The sequence below is a fragment of the Dioscorea cayenensis genome, chromosome 1 (assembly GCF_009730915.1).
Source record: "Dioscorea cayenensis subsp. rotundata cultivar TDr96_F1 chromosome 1, TDr96_F1_v2_PseudoChromosome.rev07_lg8_w22 25.fasta, whole genome shotgun sequence".
In the NCBI taxonomy this organism is placed as follows: domain Eukaryota; kingdom Viridiplantae; phylum Streptophyta; class Magnoliopsida; order Dioscoreales; family Dioscoreaceae; genus Dioscorea; species Dioscorea cayenensis.
The window spans coordinates 313243-334427 of NC_052471.1; the positions used below are offsets into that span (position 1 = coordinate 313243).

The following is a 21185-nucleotide window of genomic DNA, read 5'->3' on the forward strand; positions in this document are numbered from 1 at the left end:
CATGCTAAAAAGAACTTTCACTCTTCAGGTTAAAAGAAAAAAAAATTAATAAGGAAAAACATCAGTGAAGGAATGCAATAGAATTTTTCTTCTTTCTATGCTAATTATCAGAAAAAAAAAACTGAATCTTTTTCAGTCTGATGATTGAATTCTACTTGAAAAAGATGCAAACTTTCTCACAGAAAAACTTTGCTTTTCAATTAAAAACTTCATAAAAATTAACAAGGAAAAGATACATACCTTTGAGGCTTCCCTTGAAAAGAATCAAATCATATCAAGAAAACTTGAATGTCAATGGCCGACCAACTTCATTCTCTATATACAAATACATACATATACACACACACACATAAAGATAGATATATATATACACACACACATCAAGATAGAAATAAAAAAAAAATAAGAAAAAAAAAAAATAAATAAGAAAAGTTTTTAATCATAGTGAGACCGCTTCTTAGCTAGAAAAACCAAACAGGAGTTGTCACTGGTTTTCAACTAATCCGAAAATGAAACCATTCAAAAAGCTCTGAGCTTTTTGAGTTCCATGAACTCCAACTGGAAGCCCAGGATTTGGTCTGGTGAGGTGTCAATAAGACAACCAGAAAGAAGCATTCTTTGGGTTTTCTTAAATGAGGGAATCTTGTCCGGAAGTGGACTTCCCGAGTGTAAGTTGTCTTCCACATAGTACCAGTGCCTCAAATGCCGGCTCTCCTCTAAGACGCCATTTCAATGTCTTTAGAATTTTATACCAGTTCTTGGGTTCATGTTTTATGTTTGTTTTATCATTATATTTATACTTTGATAACATGCATCCTGGATATTTACTAATGTAATCTTTTTATTAACCTTGGAATGATGCATTTAAACTTTCTTTTATCACAAGCTCACCTGTTTCAATGATTCAGTGTATTCTGAGAACAAAGACAAGTATCCACATTTCTGAGACATTTGGCAGCAATCTACTTAGCAATTTTTCCAAATACTGATCAAATAATAATTCATAATGGTACAGGGGAGATCATCCTGGACAAAGAAAGAGAAGAGAAACTAAGAATTCGTACATATATAATCCAATTGTGCGACAGCTAACAACTCTAGAGTCGGCACCAGAACAGACGGGTTAGACAGATATCTCAAGTAAATTCCTATACAAAGAAGACGATCACTAGTTTTCACCACAACACCAGTTGCAGAAGTAAGCCGCCCGCTTTGATCGCATTATTAAGCATCCAGTCTGAGAGCAACATTTGCATTGAGGTAGCTGGAATCTGATCCGGCAGCAGCAGTTAGTAGTGAAAGTAGTGTTGGTGGTTTTAGACGATGTTTTTGGTGTCTTCTGAAGGCTTTGCCGAATCTTTTTAAGATGGCTTGCTGTTGTTGTGCTCTCCATTTCCTGGACAAATCGATTAAGATGACGAATGTAGTCCGGATAAAGCTCAAGGTTACAATGACCGCCTCCTTTGATCCAAAGAGGCTCGTAAGGTTCCTTTGCAAGCTTCCACAGTCCATTACCATGAAACCAGTTCACCACATCGTCATCGGTTCCCTATGTGTTAAGTCAGAAAACAATGTCAACATATAAAAAAATCTCATTCACAACTCTGATATTTCGACTAACTATACTTTTCAGATATTGGTTATGAAGATATCTCGCTTACATGAATGACAAGGACGGGGCACTTCACTTTTTTGATTTTGTTGATATTCTGCATCGACAAATAAACTTATTAGAATCTGATGTTGCTAGTTGAATTCGTGATGCAATTCAATGCCAGAAACTCACTTTGTAAATGTCGAAGCAGAGAGTTATATTCATGTGGCAAAGCACACGGAGGCCTGACAATATGGCACTGTGAAGCACAACACCTCGTAACCTTGGCAATCGAGCTGCCAAGTGTAGCGTAGGACCACTACCAACAGATTGGCCGTATAAAATCAAGTCCTCCTGACTAATTCCATACTCTGTCTCCAGACATTGGTATATTGCTTCAATGTCGGCATAAGTATTTGATTCGCTTGGCTACATTGAAAAATAAACAAAGTGTTGATGGTCCGTGTAAATTCTCACAATGAATTCTAGTTTAAGGCTAATAACAGGTTCTACTTTGAAGATATTCAGTGCTTTAATCCAACAAATAGCACTGACATCTGATCACAATACAAGAATGAGTTCCGAAGACACTACAAATCCAGAGTAATTGTACATACCTTACCAGTCGAAGCTCCATACCCAGAGTAATCATATCTATAATGTAAAGAATGCAAAATTAAGTTAGGATCATTTAAGCAAATGAAAGGAGAGAAGAAAACAAAGTTATATTCTATCAGTTTTAAACACAATCCAAGTTAAAACAACAAAGAATGATTAGAAATGACCATGAATTTAAAATAATGCATTCAATCCATTCAAAGAAATAGAACTTCATTTCAAATATATAGCATCACTTGGAATAACCACAAGCAACAATTCAGAACAAAACATTGAAAGCATCATTGACTATCACACATTTTCGAACAAAGTCATCACTTCCAGAAGTCATTTTACAGCGCGATAAATAATAAAAGCATGCCATTGCTTTCATTGTCATCCATTCAATCCTTACAATAACTGTGCACATTTAAAGAGCACATATGCAATCTTAAGCAGACTTGAACAACAGCAAATGCATAACCAAAAGCAGAACATAGGAAACAATCTCACCGAACAAGGGAAAAAAGAAAGAAGTTCGAAACTAGAGTGCATACTGCATGCAATGTGGAAGAAGGAGAAATGCAAAAAAGGAAAAAAGAGAACATTTGGGATTTAAATATGATGAAAAAAAAACCCATAAGTTAACTAACCCCATGAGATTGACCCTGAGATTGACCTTGAGCTGCACAAAGAGATCATAGAGCTGTCCCAAATCCGCAGCATTTCCATGGGAGTAGAGTATAGTGAGCTTGGCATAAGGGTTTCTCAAGAAGAAAGCCACAATCTTGTTGCCACGTTTGGTGTCCACCATGAGAACATCCAGAGAGCGATCTCTGGGAATCCCAGAAGCCACAAGCCGCCCATTCACCTTCTTCACACTATAGGTTGCTGGGCTGGGCGGGAAGAAGGCGAGCTTCGCCGCAAGATCCGAGACCGAGCACCCCGTCACCATGGAGACCAATCAAACTCATTGACAAAGAAGCAATGGCATATGATGAAATCTCAATGGGAAAAAGAAAGCCCTCTTCTTGCTCCTTTTGTTTCTCTGATCTTCACTCTCACAAAAACACTGGAATATGGAACAAAGACAGCAGCTTTCTTTTTTTTTTCTTCTATACTTTCCTTCCTCTTTTAGTTGAAAAGAAGAGGTTTTGCAGAGTTGCTTTGAAAGAGGAACTGAGAATAGAATCAAAAGGAGCTTCTTTTATGGGATTTTGCTGAAAATGAAGGAAAAAAAAAAAAAGGAGCAAACTTTATGCCATTAGGGTTTGCAGCAAAATAAGAAACAAAGCTAAAAATTGAATCTTTTTCCTACTTTCCAAGGAGGAGAAGAAGAAGAAGCAGAAGAAAGCATTTGAAGAAGTTCCCATGTGACTAGAATTGAGTGAAAGAGACAACCTATTGATAGGATTGAAGAAATGACACCAGAGCTCCTCCTTCTCCTCCTCCTCCTCCTCAATAGCCCTTTCTTTTTTCCTTCCCTGCTAAACAAGAACAACAAAAGCTTTGGACTTTGGAAAGCAAATTGAAGTACTGAAAGTGGTGTTCTGCTTGGCTTTTTCTCAATTCTTTATCCAGCTCTGCAATTGAGCTCTCCTTGTGGGCCTCTCTCCTCTCTTTGGGGTTTGTGTTTTGGGAGTGAGACAGTACCACCAGTTGATGCCCCTTCATTTACTCTCCATATTTATTAATACCATGCTTTGCTGCTGCTCAGAATTCAAATTTAGAGATTCATGTGACCATCCAAGAGACACCCAATAATATATCTCTCTCTCTATATATATATACACACAAACTTCCAATTTTTTTTTTTTTTAATATTTCTGAAAATAAATAAATAAATTTTCAATCTTGTTCTTCTTCTGATCAGATGTATGACCAGAAAGAGGCAACAGCTTTCTGATGTTTGTGCTTCTCTTTTTTTATTTTTCTTTGCATTTGTGTGCAAAACTAGAAATTTGGAGTTCTGCAAAAAAGAAAGGACAGAACCTCTCTGCAGGTTCTTGTGATTCTCTTTTTGCACTTCTCTCTGGACTTTCAGAAATGGACCACAATTTTCCACTCATTTTGCTGCATTATATCTGCAACTCTGAATCCCAAATGCAACGAATTAAATGCACCAAAATAAATAAATAATTGTCACATTGAGAGTGAAAGAACATATAAGCAATCATCAACAGAATGATAGAATGATTGAAAATTTATAAGAAAAAAAAAAAGACATTATGATGTGCTTTGGAAATTTAATGAGAAACACACAAGTTTGTCTTTGCTTCTCTTAATTGGACCTACCACATCTACATATTCTTCTTCTTTTTCATAAAAAGAAAAAAACAAAAACAAAAATTATGTTTGAACAGTACTAAATGAATTTAAAATCAAGATCTAAAAGATGAGAACTATATTATGGGACCACATCGAGAAACAAGATTTGACATTATGGACTTTGTTCGCCCCTTCTCATCATTTATGTTTTTGAGAAAGAGTTTGGTGAGATTGCACCAAGACAAACACTTTGAATGGCATGGAAACATGAGATTATTCCAAGACCTCGTGCATATGAGTGATCAAATAAATTATTGAATTAATTAATTACTGAATAAATAAATAAATAAATATCAATTGAAATGAAACAATGCAATGAAGCAGTCAATATTCTAATGAGCAAGCCCCATATGACCTTCAAGCTTGCGAGTATAATGATAGATTGGCTTAATACCTTATTTAATCTCTTTATTATTGTCAATATGTCTTTTTAGTCTTTTTATTATAATTTGTTCATTGTCAACTTCTCTATTTTCATGTTTGGGAAATGTCAGTTATATGACCTCATCTCTTTGTCTATCCAAGACATTGATATGATGCAGATCACTTCTAAAATAATAATAATAAAATAATGAGTATAATAATACAAAATTAATATCTTATTTAACTTTGATGCAAAGATTGACATTTTCCAAATGTGAAAATAGAAAGGCTGACATCAAACAAATTATAATATTGGGACTAAAAAGATAGATTGAATATAATAGAGGGACTAATTAAGGTATTACACCTATTACAAGGCAAAAGCCAAGAGGGGTTGCTTTCCCAATTCTTAAGAAACATAAATTAACCAATTAAAACAATATACACACAGAACAGGCAGTATAATTATTGATTAGTGCTTTATGAACAACCTCTCAAACATAAGCTATATATATATATATGCATATAACTCCACAATTTTCATATATATATATATATACACACACACAAAAATCTCAGCATTCATCATTATATGAATTCACTTGCATAAATTACTAATTAAAAAAAAAATTCATTCTGAAATCAAATTGGCAAGGGCGCATACTGAAGTACTGCCTGTGATCTCAATCATGAACAGCCAGTGAGTAGAATTTTCCCATAGAGATGAGAAATTTAACTCCTGTAAATTCAATGGGATGAATTGAGATACTGAATAGATCAGATCAATATTATGAATAATAATATCTGATCTATTAAATAGATTTATCGTCGAGAATTGAATAGTATAATAACATAGGAAAATCTTTTATTTATTATCCATAAATAATCAAAAACGGGATTCCTGTGATCCAATAAAGAATCCCATTGAATTTTGCATCTTATTTTTTTTCCACTTTTTTCTATAACCTACCACTTTCTTTATACTTATACATACAATTACCTTATAAAATAACACATGACCGCTATTCTACTGGTCACACATATCCAAAGAGTAGAGGTGAGATGGAAAAAAAGCAGGCGAAAAATTGAGCGTTTCTTATTATAACTCTTCTTCGTAGCAGAAGTATTTACGGGTAGTCTGTCCCCCACTGTCAATCTGTCTTCCACTGTATACAGTGCCGGTTTGTGCCAAGATTCATGGAGAACTCTTTTGATGTACTAATTGTTATAGATTTAGCATTTGTGATTTTTCTGTGCAGGTATGGCAGTAATAGTGTTCCGTCAATGCTTGACGAAAAGGATCCGTAGCTACTCTTTTCATATATTTATTCCGCTGAGATTTGGCAATGAAATTCAAGTTGAAGTCGTAAGACCATCGGAGCACTTACCTTCAGTCCCAACCTCAGCCGGAGCCCCTTCCCCAACCCGTCTTTGGTATATATATTTATGAATAATGATATTTTTACCAAAATTTATGGTTTTATAATTTTTTTAAAAATTTTAAGGTAAAGATTTCTAAAGTTTAAATCTAAAATTTATATATAAAAAAAATGACATGTTCCTATTTGGGAAATATAAAAATACTATCACTCCATCCTTATATATCTTTATTTTTAATTGCTTCTCTCATGTGTAATCTCATTTCAGCAGTTGACATCAAGCTCAACATTTATATAATTTCATAATTTTCATTTCAGCAGCAGCTGCAGCATTGTGTCTAGTAGTTATTCACAAGTTACATTAGTGGGTGTTAACAGTAGTTATCTTATCATGTGGTTGTAAGTCAGAATATTACCACGTTACACATACATTATTCAATGTGATTGTGAATCTCATCACGGGTGTTCCACTAAGTTATTAACGTAAGGCATTGTCCTTTATATGTAGTCGGCATAGCAATATGATATCAAGGCAGAAAAAGGCTAAAAATGTGAGATGATGTTAACTCACCATTACTCATCATATATAGCTAGTAAGTTCACAAACTCAAAATGGACATTCTTTTCCAAGTAGATATATTTATTTATAATGCGTACCCAAGGAGCGAAGAATTTATAACCAACCTTGTAATATTTATGTTTGTTTCCCTTCTGTAATATGATTTTATCAGCTTACAAAGACAATATAAAAACCATATATCAAACACGTGGATGAAGTACCATACTAAGCAAAGGGGTTTTTGTCAAAGTTGATTTGTTTATGTGTACCTATTTATTCTATCACAAGTTCAAGTTCTAAGCATCAGACAATTATATGAAGAAACCGCACTTAAAGGATAAAGTACACTTTGATAAAAAAAAATCCTTGATTCAAAGCCTGATCATCCTCATTGGAAGCAAAGCCAAGCACATGTAAAGCGGTCAAAGTAACCTGCAATTAAAACCAGTCATTCACCAACATGTGATATGTAATTTCATGAGTGGGTTAAGATTCACAATCCAACCTGCTTTTCAAGACTAGTTCGTTTCTACTTGAAACCTGATGGTGTTTAAATCTCAACTGAATTTAATGATTCAAGTACATGCACTATACTTTGAACAACATCGGCAAATGAGTTACAATAATCTGCCTTTTATTACAAATAACAAAGTATAACCAATGACATCATTATAGTTGACCATGATCTACAACAAAAGAAACATAACCTGGAGAACTAAAAGAAACAGTCATAAAATGGATTAAAAAGCAAAACCTATAGGCTCCGCCTCGTTTCTTTGTGTCTTGTTTTCTCTTTAGTTTCTTTCCGTTGGTGTCTCTTCACCTTTGGTGATCTGTTTCCTCTCTTTTTCTCTTCGATGTATCTCCCTTTGTAATTCCTTTTTGTTGCAATGAATTGTGGTTCATCAACTTATTCAAAAAGCAAAAACCAGTTTGATGAGTGGTTTCCATCAACCATGCATATGGGCAATTCAAGCCTCCTGAAGAAAAGAGACAATTGAGGTTTTCTCTGTCCATCAGCAACCAAGAAATCAGCAAGAGGATGAGTTTCCTTGGTACATGCTTTTTTTTTGTAGATAAAAATAGGTCATGCCAAATTGGAACTATAAAGAGACAAACATACAAGTTCTAGATTACATGCTAAGCAGAAAAAGTGAAAAGATGATATTGCCAGAAGGACCATGAAAGCACTAAATGAGATAATAATCAAGTTAACACACATGGAATATGCAACATGAACAGTTCTGAACAATATGATAAACTTTATATTTGTAGAAAGTACTTGAAGTAAAGCAGTGTCTTGTATCATATATATCAGATAAATATTAGAAAAAGATCACTTCATGAGAACAGTACTAATTACCAAACCTTGATCCTGGCACAGATAATGTAACAGCTGCATGTATCTTAATTTTCAAGTTGGTGGAATCACATAGCAGTAGTAAAAGAATACTGTAAACAACAGATACCCTGCCAAAGATATGAAGGTTAGTCCTGACTCCTGAATTCGAATAAAGATAAAAGAGATTTCCGAATGTTCTACAAGTCTGTAATCATAAACTGTCTTTATCCCATAACTCCTTTGGTATATAATACAATAAACAAATTAAGTGCAAACCCTCTACTTACCAAAAGTTTTGAGTGTCCTAATTATAATGTACAAATTAACTAGGACAGAAAACTAGCACTGCTTGAAAGAAGAGACCATGTAAAGGATCAGAAGGACAAGGACAGGTGCAGTGAACAAAACTTTTGATGAGATAACAATACTCATAACCTTTTTCATCTGTGTGCATGAGAATAGGAAATTGAACTAACTCAAAAGAAACAATATTTTGGTATGAAGCAATAGGAAATTCCAATAAAAGTAAAAGAAGACAAGCTCCAGTGAACAAAATTTTGAGGGGATGAATTTTGTCACACACCAAATCAGCTATTCCAATTGGTAATGGTGCTCTCACCTCCAGTCTTTATCCTAAGAACATATATATCCATGATATTGTGTCTCATAGTAAGTCCAATATTCTTAATGCAACCTAACAACTCTTCTTCTTTTTTTTTTTTTTGACAGAAAGAGTTACCCACAGGCAACTAGGTGTATCAATTCACTTCAATTGCTAATGGTGTTTTGTTATCACATTCTCTGTAAATTTACAGTCTTGGCCAATAAAGAACAGATGACTGGCACAAATACAACCATAAAGAAAAAGAACAAAGGTTTCAGTCAAAATATGGTAGCTTTGCTAGTTTACTGTTGAACATATGCATTTCCTGATTGAAAGAGGTTAGTTGTTACCAAGACGTATTTTTAAGCTTCAACGATTCATGAATAAATTGCCCAAAGCATGGCAAACATTCCACTGGACCTGGAAAAACTTCAATGCATTCCATACTAGCATTATAATGATAAATAGAAAACCATTGGGAAAACACAGGTAAAAGTTTTTCCAAAATATAAACACATGAACACACACAAACACCCTTATTGATGTAAAAATTAAAAAAACATACGACACACAGAAGTACCATCTAATGATGGTTCCTTCCAAAAACTATTGCTTGATTGTATATAAAAAAAAAAAAACTTGCACATTTCCAGTAGTTACACATGAATCTACAAAAGCAGACACTTTCAAAGCATCAGTTAAACTCTTGAACCTAAAATTGGCTTTATAGTCATTATCCAATAGTTGACTGATCCCCTCACCAGAGTCACAAAGGTTTATGCAGTTCGATGCCAAATTTTTAGGGCTGCTCTGATTATTGAATGAACAATTGGTTGGCTAGTAAATCTTTAAAATTGAAACGATAAACTAATGCAATAAGTAAATTTACCACCAAACAACTTGTGGGAAAAATGCAATGACACCAATAGCATGACAAGAAACTGATCTTACAAGTGAAACCTGATCATTGCATGCTGCAGAAACCTGATGGGAGAAAATTAGTTGGCAGTCAAAAGAATCAAATAGCACATTAATTTATTTTTCTTCAATTACAGAAAAAAAAAAGATGATGACAAAAGAAAAAAATTAAATGCAAATTGCAATGATTCATATGTAAAGAAATAACAACCCCTGGTTCTCCTTGGTGAAAGATGAGAATACCAGTAGAGTCAGTCCAGCAAAGCATGTAAGTGAGGCTGCCCTCACCTGAGAAGGCAGTATAAAATTCAACAAATACATAGTATCTGGATATAATGCACCATATAAACTCAGGATCAAATAAAACAACATAAGTTCACTACCCATGAACCTCAGAAAACAATATTAACATTAACAAAAACGTAGGCATGTTATGCAGGCAACATTGCCGAAAGCAAGATAAGGAGCAATAACAAGCCATGGATGCAAATAAATGCAACTATTCAGAACTGATGAAACAAAAGGCAAGGAGTATTGTCCTTGTGCCTTGGGCCTCATGTTATGAGAATCATTCTCTGTTTTCAAACCAGCAGCTAGATATAATTCAATTCAAGAAGAATTCCACACATAAACTTTACATTAACAAATGTTTTTTTCTTTTAATCTTTCAAATATCAAGTCAGAAGAAAAATAATAGAGATGAAAACAAGGTGAATCTTTTCTCTGATGAAATATGTTCTTAAGAAATCAGGGCATTAAAATTTTATCAAATCATCATTCTGGTGTGGCTTCTTTGATTCTTGGCCTTGGGATGATGTATCGCCTTGTTTCTTACCGAAGATCATCTCATCGAGATCATCCATCATGTCGTCGTCTCCACTGGACCTTGCTCGAGATCCCGCTGGTTTCCTGATGAGGGCGTCTTCCTTCCCGAACTGAGGAGAATCTTCGGGCTCGACAGCTACAGGTATCATTGCAGGAGCAGGTTCAGATTGCACCACCAGTGGCTTCTTCAGTTGCTCATACTTGGAAAGGGCCTTTTGGAGTTCGTCATTCACATTCAAGGCCTCGAAGAGCAGTGCTTCATCGTTGGCAGTCTCTATGATCCGCTGGATGGTCGTCTGACTTTGGTGGCATTGTTGAACAAGCGTAGTAGTCAACTCATCCTGCAAGCAGAAAAAATGTAATTGATGGGAAATAATTTACACAATGTAAGTCTTCACAATCAAATATAAATTCAACATTAGTTTAATCGACAAATGATGGCAACTTCTCACAAACATAAAACACAGAAGAACACAAATTATTTATAATAGGTTATATTACAGTCTCAAATTTGCTTAAGCCATCACAAAATTATCACCTACATTTAACAACTATACGCATACACCATTTCCAAATAAAACATCCTGAATACATCTTCAAACATCAAAAAGAAGAAAAAAATCAAAGAGCTTATGCGGCCATACAAAGTGAAAATAGCAATATGTAATGGTTAAAAACCCTTGGGTTGAATAGGTTGAACAAAGCCGTCCGGACTAAAACTCTATTACTAGCTGGTTCTTTTCCCTATTCATAATTTTTTTTTTCTTAGGATTGCTGTTATCATCATCATCAACAATCCAGTTTTGATCGTATGTATAAATATGTGTGTGGGCATATATAAGGTGGACAACTCCTTCAACATATATAGGGATGAATATTAGATTACATACAAAAGAAAATGTGACTAAGAAAGGACAAGTATATAACTACATTGACTAAACTTTTACCAAAATTATGACTCTGGGGGAAAATACATGGACATACCTGCAATGCATCTTGTGTGGGAGATGAAGATAAAACTGTTGAAAGAAGCTCAACACTGTTTCGAGAGACATCAAATGCTTCCTTTATTTGTTCAACAGAAAAACTTTGAATGGGAGCTTCATGATGAGCATGCTCAAACCCAAATTCATTATCATGTGATTGTGTCTCTGAAACTGAGCGAGGTGGGGTAAAGATTGGAGCCAAACTCTCATTGTCACGTCCAGGAAATCGAATGCCCCTCGATTTCAAACTCTACAACAAAGCATGCATCATTCACCATTGAAACAAGAAACAGTTCAGGTTACAACACAAAGAAATGCAGGTTCAATGAGACACAAAGCAAGCACATTATATAAACATAACTCAATTACAAACCACAACTCACAGCTACTATTTCCATCTTTATGTCCTTACCAGAGAAAGTCAGAAGATAAATATCAAACACTTCCCTACAAGAGATAAATAAATGCAAAATTAGTTACCTTGTAGGTCTCTTCATAGACTGGCAGATATCGAAGCTCATCACCAGACTCTCCCCATGATTCAATAAGTACAAGGGCCTTATTCCGATTGTTCACTATAGTCTGATGATCATCAATCAATTTGACCATCTCATCAAGGACCCTCTCAGCAGCAACCTCGGAGAAGGCCTTCTCACAGTTCTTTACACACGTCTCGAGGAGGACCAGAGCAAGATATTGGACCCTATGGTTCTTCAACATAATACGGTTCTTAATGGCCCTGATGACTTCCACACTATTGACCTTTTCACTGTTGATCATGTCGCAGATGTCAAGGTTGGCAGCCCAGTCAGGTGCATCCAAAGCCTCTGCAGTGGCTTCCTCCACAATCTTAGCTTCTTGGTTCTGGCCTTGGAAGAACTCCTTCATCTTTGAACTCATAGAGCTCACACCTGCTGACATCTTCCGGCCCATCTCAGCCCCACCGATCTTTAGGCGCTCACCTAAGGCGCTCACCTTATCAATCAGATCATCGCTCATCTTCGAAACTCAAATCAGGACTGAAAGAAAAGACATAAACCCATGACTCTTCTATTGCATACAAGCTTACTTTCAAGGTTTTTCAATCAAGCACCCAAAAATAACAAGCACATAAATTCAACTAAAATCAAAAGATGAAAACAAACAGAAAAGCGTCCATCCAGCATATGCGACAAGTTATCAGTTATGACAACATAAATATCAACAAGCTGATCAAAAGCCATAACACTAACGACAAACTAGATGTACAAAACAATCCACCAACAATGGCAAATATATAACAGCTGCACGACCTAAATGAATGACTATGAATGGACAGAAGTGATAACAATCGAATTACATTCGAGGAAATCAAAACAAAAGCCGGGTCTCAAACCTAAAAACTGAACAATAATATTCTACTTACTCAAATGGCTTTCAACTAGTCTATGTAAAAGAATTTCCTAAAATTAGTTGCCAAGTTTAAGACACAAATTAGGAGACCAGAATCTATATGCAATCTACAACATATCTCCACTAAATTTCGCCAAATCCAATCAGAACCTTTAACACAGCAAGGCCATAATAAGAAAGTCATAACAATAGATTGCAAATCTAGGGTTTCGGAAGCGCAAGCTCATACAGGAGAAGGCAAATCGGCCAAAAATTAAGCAAATAACAAGTGAATGAACGTAAAAAGATGATAGAAGGATAACAATCACGCACACGCACACAATAAAAATCACATCTTTACATAATTTTTATAATAAAAAATCCAACTTCAACAAAGAAAACTCAATAAATCATACAAATCTTCAAATTCAAACACTAACCACACAATATTTTCACGAGATCTCCTGATGGTAACCCGAAAGATCAAAACTTTACCCAAAATCTAATCAAGCTCTCAAAACACCAACTTGGAGAATCAAATAGCAATAAATAGCAAATAAACTAACGAAAAAGCTCAAAGAGAGAATAAATTCAAAGAAAAAATCAACGAAATACCTTCAAAAGTCAATCTTTTGCAAGGAAACAACAGAGACTGATCTTGGAGCCTCGAACGGTCAGTCTTATATGCAGTGCTGCCAAATGCCAATTGGCATCAAGCTTTGCTTTATTTATAGACTTCTATAAAAATCCACTAACAAAAAAGGATTGCTTTTGAACCGTTGGATTTCATCGACCTAGTGAATCTGAACCATTGGATCACACACATCATACGTGCTTAAACACCAAGTAACCTTCTAGAAAATTACTCCTAAACTAATCTACTCCAAGCTAAGCTTAAAAAAAAAAACTTTATCTTAACAATTCACATAATTATAAATATTATTAATAAAATTAACATAAATTTGAAATTATATTGATCTATAATACATTGATCTATATATATATGTACAACCTTGATTTTTTTTTTTTTGGATATATATTAATTGGTGAATTTATAGGGTATATTTGTAACTTTAGAAATATTCAAAGTTTGTATAGATAGTAACATGCATACAAAAAAAAAACTAATTATTATTTTTATTTATTTATTTATAATATGAATAAGTCAATATATATCTTTTATTTAAGTGTTGAGGAGAAGTTATACTTTCGATTTTTCACATAAAAATTAAATAAAAAATATTATTTAATGTAAAAATAATTATTTTAAATTTCATCATAAGTTTTTTCATAAATTATATTATCATATATAAATAAAATTATATATACACGTTTTTTTAAATTACTGTTTTTTTTATAGCCATTGGATCATGATCGAACCGCTATTACTCATACTGATTGTTATTGAAAGGTCTCCGAGTTGAAATACAAGCTAGTAGTGTTCTTTCATTGGTTTCATTCGGAAACCAAAAGCTCGAGAGCGAGAGGGAGAGGAGGAGGAGGAGGAGGAGAGGGGAATCGTCGACGGCAATGGCACAGCCGGAGGATATCGGGGTGGAGACTGTGAAGGAGCTTGCTCCGGAGAGGAGTGTGTCGCCAATCTCCAACATCGTCATCATCATCGGTATCCATTTCCTGTTTTTGTGATTAGGGTTTTGGTGTTTGGATTGAAAGGCTTGTTCTTTTTTCAGCTATGCAAACGGAGGCGATCCCGCTTATTAACAGGTTTAAGCTATCGGAGGACACTGATCAATCTTTGTGAGTACTTGTTCTGTGTTTTTCAGTTGCTCTTGATTTTGAGAGAGTAGGATAAGATGGAGATCGTAAGCATCTAAATTTGCATGCTTTGTCTTTGTTGTGAGTGGGGGTGCATGTTAGATAAGCTAGATTTTGTGAAATTTTTTGTGAATGTCCATCAAGATGTTGAATTTGTAGAGATTTTTCCAATGTGATTTAACTTGGTAGGATGGAATGTTGAAAGGTTTTCTCTTTTGTAAAGTTGAATTAGATGCTATATATTGTCCAACCTACTTCAGATGGAAAATGAAGAAGATATATTGTGAAATTCATTATTTTCTGCTAATTGAGGGTCATGGAAGACCATGTCCTTTGACAGAAGGTAGTGTGGGCAGTTACTTCTATGTTAAAAAATTTAAAACCTTGATTGTTATGCCATTGGCATAGAAACTGAAAAGGTTTTGTTTTTTTGTTTTTTAAAAAATTTCTTTTTCTGTGCTTTTGTGAATTTCTGATGGCTTGATTAAATGTCTAATCTTTCTTCTTCTTTTTTTCTAGGTTCCCTAAAGGGGTCCCATGGGTTAGATATCATGGCACATATAAAGATTTGCATATAAATTTAATTTGGCCGGGAAAGGATCTTGCCCTTGGTAAGTGTTTCATTTGTCAAAACTTAAGCTAGCTTTTGAAGCGCTGAGTTCATAATAATGCTCTCTCACTAATAAATTTAATTCCAAACTTTAATTGGCTTTGATACTTTAGTAATCTGAACCAAATAAGCTATTCTATGTTGTAACTAAGGCTTGTCTGTTCGTAGGGGGGATTGTTCTGAACACGAATCTCCAAATACAAAATGGTTGCATTTCATGATGCCAAAAATTAAATTTCTTCCAGTCACGTGTGAGTGTGTATTAAGCTGGTGTTGAAATGACTTAGGTATATATTTGAACTGGTAAATTCTAGTGAATAAGAGTAAGGAAGGGTTCTGACCTAAATTTTATTTCAAGAAATTCTCAGCCATTGATATAATATATATTTTTAAGACATTGTCATATTACATGATCAATCTTATGGTAGAGTTCTATTTGATTAATGTAATTCATTTTCCCTATATTGCCACTTGCATTCTCTTCAAATAATTCCACCATCTTTCAGGGGTTGACAGTGTAGGGACTGTTTCAGCATCTCTTATAACATATGCTTCTATTCAAGCTTTGAAGCCTGACCTTATCATTAATGCTGGAACTGCTGGTGGTTTTAGAGTATGTTTAAATTTTTCCTCAATTACAAGAATACCTGTCGACTTGAATATATTGTCCCTGGTGTTTTCTTATAATGCATCTTCATTTTTGTCTGTGTATTATCATTTTCCTTTAGCCATCGTTTGTAATAGAACAAACAAATACATTTCTGGATAATACAGGCAAAAGGAGCATGTGTTGGTGACATCTACTTGGCATCTGATGTTGCTTTTCACGACAGAAGAATCCCAATACCTGTAAGTCTTTCTTGATTGGGACTATAGTTCTGGTAGCATTATACATCAGGGTGCAGTTTAGACTTGCTGCTAGTTATGAATGATACCGGTTTTATATTGATTGGAACCCATTTTAAAATAGATCAAGTTGAGTGAAGAAAAGAAGTCTGCTTTATGCCCCTTGGCTCCGTTGTTAGGCAGCTTGTAACCTGATAATAATGTCATCAACTTAGGCATTAAGATGTTCTATCCGCATTTCTATATGGGTGAGATACTAAGAATGGATATGAAGCGTATTGGCAGAATGATTATTGTCCAAGTTTTTTTTTTTTATTGAAGAGGAGCTCTAAAAGCTTTTATTATTAGAAAAAAACTGAAAAGAAACTATACAAAAACAGAGAACCACAAGAATAAAACTAGCAAAAAACAACTACAAGACCACACACAGAACAAACTAACAGAAAGGAAAAACTATAGATTAAAAAGAGACACCAATCCTCAGGAGATTCTTCATGATCCAACGAGGTAAATCTCGGCCTTGGTGGTACAAAGTCAGCTCATGGAGGCTACTACCATGAGTAGCTAAACAGAAAGCAGCCATAGCCCAACATCTAGGTATCGTATGAAAATTGATCTCTCCCAAACTTCCCAAAATATATCTGATATTCTCCATGAATGCAATAGCTCACCAGTTCTGTTGATGATATCCATTCTTTAAAGCCACAACAAACTCATCATTGATAAGAAATACGTGCCAAACAGATAGATTGTTAAAATGAAGATGAAGGAGAGAAATCCTCGTAGCCTCCATCTCCACTTCAAGTGTAGAATTAGCATTTAGACCAAAGCAACATGCAAGCAAAATTTTAGCATTAGAGTCAAAGATATGGAACCCAGCCCTAGAAATAGATAGCTCATTATTCCATTTTGCTGCAATAATCAAAGAGGCGCTATCATGGGCTATAAAATTATTCAAGATCAGGTTTCTTCCAGGCTGAGAGACAGATGTATAAAAGTACTCCCTGACATGAGCAACAGACTTAGACGCCAACAACCAGCATTCCAATTTATCATTTCTAAAAACCACATTACATCTTGCCTTCCAAATATGCCAAGCAGTCCCAGCAATGATAGATTGAGTAAATAAATTCTTACCATCCATCAAAGGGCTAAGCCAATTCCCAGAACAGAATCCTCCCTCAAAAGTAAAATTCTTACCAATCATGTTCTTGACATGAGCCCAAATGATTTGAGTCTTAGGACAAAGATGCATTAGATGTTCAACATTTTCAACCTCCAAACTGCAGAACACACAGTTAGATTGAGGACCCAAATTGAGTCTAAATAGATAGTCAAAAGTTTTAACCCCATTATGAAATAATAACCAAATAAAGTGTTTAGCTCTAGGGGCGATACGCAATCGCCAAATATTGGCCCAACCATCCCAATGATCCTGCTGGACAGCCAAATTGGAGAGATGAGAATAGATAATAGTATTGAGTTTAGTTTTCTTAACCTTGAGAAACCAGACCCAAACATTATCAGTATCATAGCAGATCTTCCCATGGCTAAAGACATCTGGATTTAAAAAACAGCCAAATAATTTCTTTAAAGCATACATGTTCCAATGAGTATCCAAAATAAGATCTGATATCTGTAAATTTTCAAAGTTTTCCTCCATGTTCAGATAAGTTGGCTTAAAGGCAATAGGGGTCTCAAAATACCAAGGATCAAACAAGAAAGATGTCTGCATGGGATTAACAGAAATAATCCAGCAATTAGCTTTAATAATTTTAGCAGTACGACATAATCCTCGATAGAACCAAGAACAGTTAGATTGGATATCATCAGTCCAGAAGTTACAAGCACCATACTTATGATGAATAATGTTTACCCAAATGGTTTGTTGTTTATTCAAGAGATTGAAAACGATTTTAGCCATAAGAGAAGTTTTCGAGTTGTGCAAATTCCGGATGGAAAGCCCCCCCTCAGATTTATCAAGCATAGCATCTGCCTCCATTAGACCAAAAGAAAAATCTAGCTAATTTAGCAAATTCCTCTAAAACAGTATCAGGCACATGGTATACTGAGAGATAGTAGAGAGGTGTAGACAGGATGGAAGAGCTGATCAAAATCGTCCAAGGTGAAAGTCCACCGTTGGTAACCTTCTACCTCTGCCAATGCAGGTTTTTGATACATATGGAATTGGAGCAAGACGAACCTGCCTTACTCCAAATCTGATTAAAGAACTCAACTTGAAGGTAACTATCAAGTTTTGTATGCCAAAATGTTTTGGTATCTCCATATATCATAACTAAATAATTGAAGTTAATGGTAATGAATTGAACCTCGTTTTTGTTACATACGAATTAAATTATACTTTTGCATATGATACATTTCCCTTTCCTTACAGGTCGGTAAATTATCAACTGGTGATTCATTAGATATGACTCCACAAGATGAAGCAGCAATTCTGGCAAATGATGCTACTGTCAAAGATATGGAGGTAACATTTTAATTTCTTTTTTGTAACAGTTATAGTTTACATAAATGCTAGTAGTTTTTATTCATAAAAACAGATCAAAGCCCTCCCAAGCTTAATGCCTATGCTTAATAATCAGCTCACGTTGAACTGTTTACCATTGAAATTACGCATGAACTGTTTATCACCACCGATATTACCTAATCTGAGGTTGAATGGTTGGAACTACATGCAAAGGATCCTTTTCTGACAGAACATTTGGTATTCTATTTACAGGGAGCAGCAATTGCCTATGTAGCAGACCTCTTCGCAGTTCCGGCCATATTTGTAAAAGCAGTCACAGACATCATCGATGGAGAGAAACCCACAGCTGAGGAATTCATCCAAAATTTAGTGGCAGTTACTGAAGCATTGGACCAGGCTGTGACCCAAGTCATTGATTTTATTAGTGCCAAGTGCCTTTCTCATCTCTGAATAATCTATATATATATGAATGTCTCACATTCATAATTATGAGTTTACTGATATTTTTGCTGGAAATTTAAAAACCTCTCCATGATACAGAGAGAGATAAGGGATTTTTTAAGTACCAATAAAAGAAATCCATTTCTCTTTGTCCTGGATTGATGCAGTGTAATCCTTCTCAAGTTAAACAATGTCAATTGCATTCAAAATGGTTTGAGAATACAACATTGGCAACTGCAAATATTACTACAAATAACATACAAAATTAATCCAGCTCTCTAACCTGTATCACAGTCTGGTCATTGAAAAAAATGAGCCTGTGTATGTTAGGGGCAATAGCTAAGGTGTGTTTTGGACAATGAGAGGCTCAGCAATACAAAGGCTGGCTTATCATTAAAGACCTCATCTGCAAGGCTAGATGTTACTTGAAAGCAAAACTTTCAGAAGCTTTAATTCATTGATTGTGCATCATCCACAGTGCGATATCCTTCCTGAAAACACCGGGCATCTTGTATGATATGCGACGGTATTGATCACTCATGCTGGCTGGTCTTATTGGTTGTTGAATCATTGTGGTCGTCATTGGCGTGATTTTTTTCTGCATATTGATCAGAGGTGTGAAATTCAGCCGATTGTTTGATTCTTGTTCTTTAGTTTTGATGTCAAGCCTCGATGTTTGCTGAGGCGGCTCTGCAGAGTTCATCATATGCTTGGCCTTGTCGCTGTTGGTAGAAGTATCCAGTATGCTCTTAGGAGGTCGAATCTGTGCTGAAGGTTTCATGCGATCAAGCCACCGAAGAATTCGGCTCCCAATGCTTCTTCCAAGTTCCAAGTCTCTTTCTTGAACATTTTTATGGACCTTAACAGCCATATCGAAGACACTACGGGTGCGCCTGTGCGACGGGAAAATTCAGTAAATGTCTCACTAGAATGTCGAAACTATGATCTCAATGAGTTTTTAAGGTCATCACAGTAAATCAATCAAAATCATGAATGTTACTGGCTCAAAACATTGCAAGTTCAGTAGTAACACACAGCATATAAGTGAATGAGTATTCCGCAGCTTCTTTTCAATATATATATATATATATATAATTGTTCATTGTCAATCCTATAAATGATTCAATCAGCCAATGCTGACTTTTCTTCATATAGAACACAAATAACTTGAGCATTTCCAAATTAAATGCTTGAAATTCTTGTAAACATTGAGACATTTGATAGTATAATAACACATAATCTTGTTAATAATGTACACGATGAGAAAAACAAAACTAGCTTTGGAATGCAAAAAAGGAAATGGTAAATATTCTCATGAAAATATTTTTGACAAGAAAGTATTACTGTGAATTGAAAATAATGGATGTGATGAGGATCCAAAAAGGTGATATTTTTATTTTTTATTTTTTTTTAAAAGATGCAGTAATCTAAGACAAAATAAAAAATCTTAAAGATCATTATCAACTCACTGATCCATGTTAAGAACATAGCAAAAAAAAAAAAGTCCAAATTTTTATAGAGAAAATTTGAATGCAGAGCAATGGATAAGAGAGACAGGATTAGATCCAATTAAAAAAAAAAGGTTAGATGATTGGGCATCCACAGAGAAGTGGTTAAAAAGATGAACAAATAAATGTTTTCCAATTAAAAAGAAGAATAAGATGAGATTTTTTTTTTTTTTTAAATGAAAAAGAAGAAGAAGAAGAAGAAGAAGAAGGAGATGATGACCTGTAGAGGAATAGACGGATGTTGGGATGGTTGGGGCCGACGAGGCGGCGCTGGATCCTGAGAGCGAGCTTGTACGTCCTCTTCAAACCTAAAAAGTAAGCGGTGGCCACCGTTAACTCCCACAACACCATCTCTTTCTCTTTCTCTTTCTTTGTTGGATCTCAGATTGAGGAAGAGGTTTGATTGAAGAACCAGGGATGGAATTGCTTTACCCGATTGTTTTGGTTGTATTCTTTTCTTCACTAATAATTAATTTAAAAATTAATTATTTAATTAAAGGAATTGTTTTTTTTTTTTTTCCCTTCTTGTCAGCCGACCTTTATGATTTAATGCACTCTTTTTCTTTTGAGAATTTTCTTTATTAGTTCGTCATAGAAGAACTATACAGACTATTCTGGAATTGGACATTGCTATATTATATTATTATTAT

General features: G+C 34.9%; 4 protein-coding genes across 5 annotated transcripts; 1 reads left to right on the forward strand and 3 right to left on the reverse strand.

Annotated features, from left to right (window-relative positions):
* Positions 1–966: 966 nt before the first annotated feature.
* On the reverse strand, positions 967–3954 carry LOC120263726 (alpha/beta hydrolase domain-containing protein 17B-like). 2 transcript variants are annotated; one of them, XM_039271706.1, is made up of 6 exons: positions 3593–3954; positions 2845–3411; positions 2212–2248; positions 1787–2023; positions 1662–1709; positions 967–1549 (listed from the first exon to the last, which is right to left on the reverse strand). In XM_039271706.1, exons 2-6 carry the CDS (start codon positions 3144–3146, stop codon positions 1169–1171), a joined length of 1005 nt encoding a protein of 334 aa, XP_039127640.1. In that variant the 5' UTR covers positions 3147–3411; positions 3593–3954; the 3' UTR covers positions 967–1168. The 2 variants fall into 2 exon arrangements, with proteins under 2 accessions (XP_039127640.1, XP_039127647.1); XM_039271713.1 differs by having other exon boundaries at positions 3510–3954.
* Positions 3955–10292: 6338 nt separating this feature from the next.
* On the reverse strand, positions 10293–13580 carry LOC120264868 (TOM1-like protein 1). The gene is made up of 4 exons (XM_039272747.1): positions 13482–13580; positions 11976–12514; positions 11494–11745; positions 10293–10850 (listed from the first exon to the last, which is right to left on the reverse strand). Exons 2-4 carry the CDS (start codon positions 12492–12494, stop codon positions 10440–10442), a joined length of 1182 nt encoding a protein of 393 aa, XP_039128681.1. The 5' UTR covers positions 12495–12514; positions 13482–13580; the 3' UTR covers positions 10293–10439.
* Positions 13581–14315: 735 nt separating this feature from the next.
* Positions 14316–19176, forward strand: LOC120261014 (5'-methylthioadenosine/S-adenosylhomocysteine nucleosidase-like). Its single transcript, XM_039268670.1, has 8 exons — positions 14316–14490; positions 14558–14624; positions 15162–15253; positions 15759–15865; positions 16027–16101; positions 18267–18341; positions 18494–18586; positions 18839–19176. The coding sequence occupies exons 1-8, from the start codon at positions 14397–14399 to the stop codon at positions 19034–19036; spliced, it is 801 nt and encodes a 266-aa protein (XP_039124604.1). The 5' UTR covers positions 14316–14396; the 3' UTR covers positions 19037–19176.
* Positions 19177–19210: 34 nt separating this feature from the next.
* Positions 19211–21075, reverse strand: LOC120261022. Its single transcript, XM_039268682.1, has 2 exons — positions 20756–21075; positions 19211–19920 (listed from the first exon to the last, which is right to left on the reverse strand). The coding sequence occupies exons 1-2, from the start codon at positions 20884–20886 to the stop codon at positions 19482–19484; spliced, it is 570 nt and encodes a 189-aa protein (XP_039124616.1). The 5' UTR covers positions 20887–21075; the 3' UTR covers positions 19211–19481.
* Positions 21076–21185: the final 110 nt, after the last annotated feature.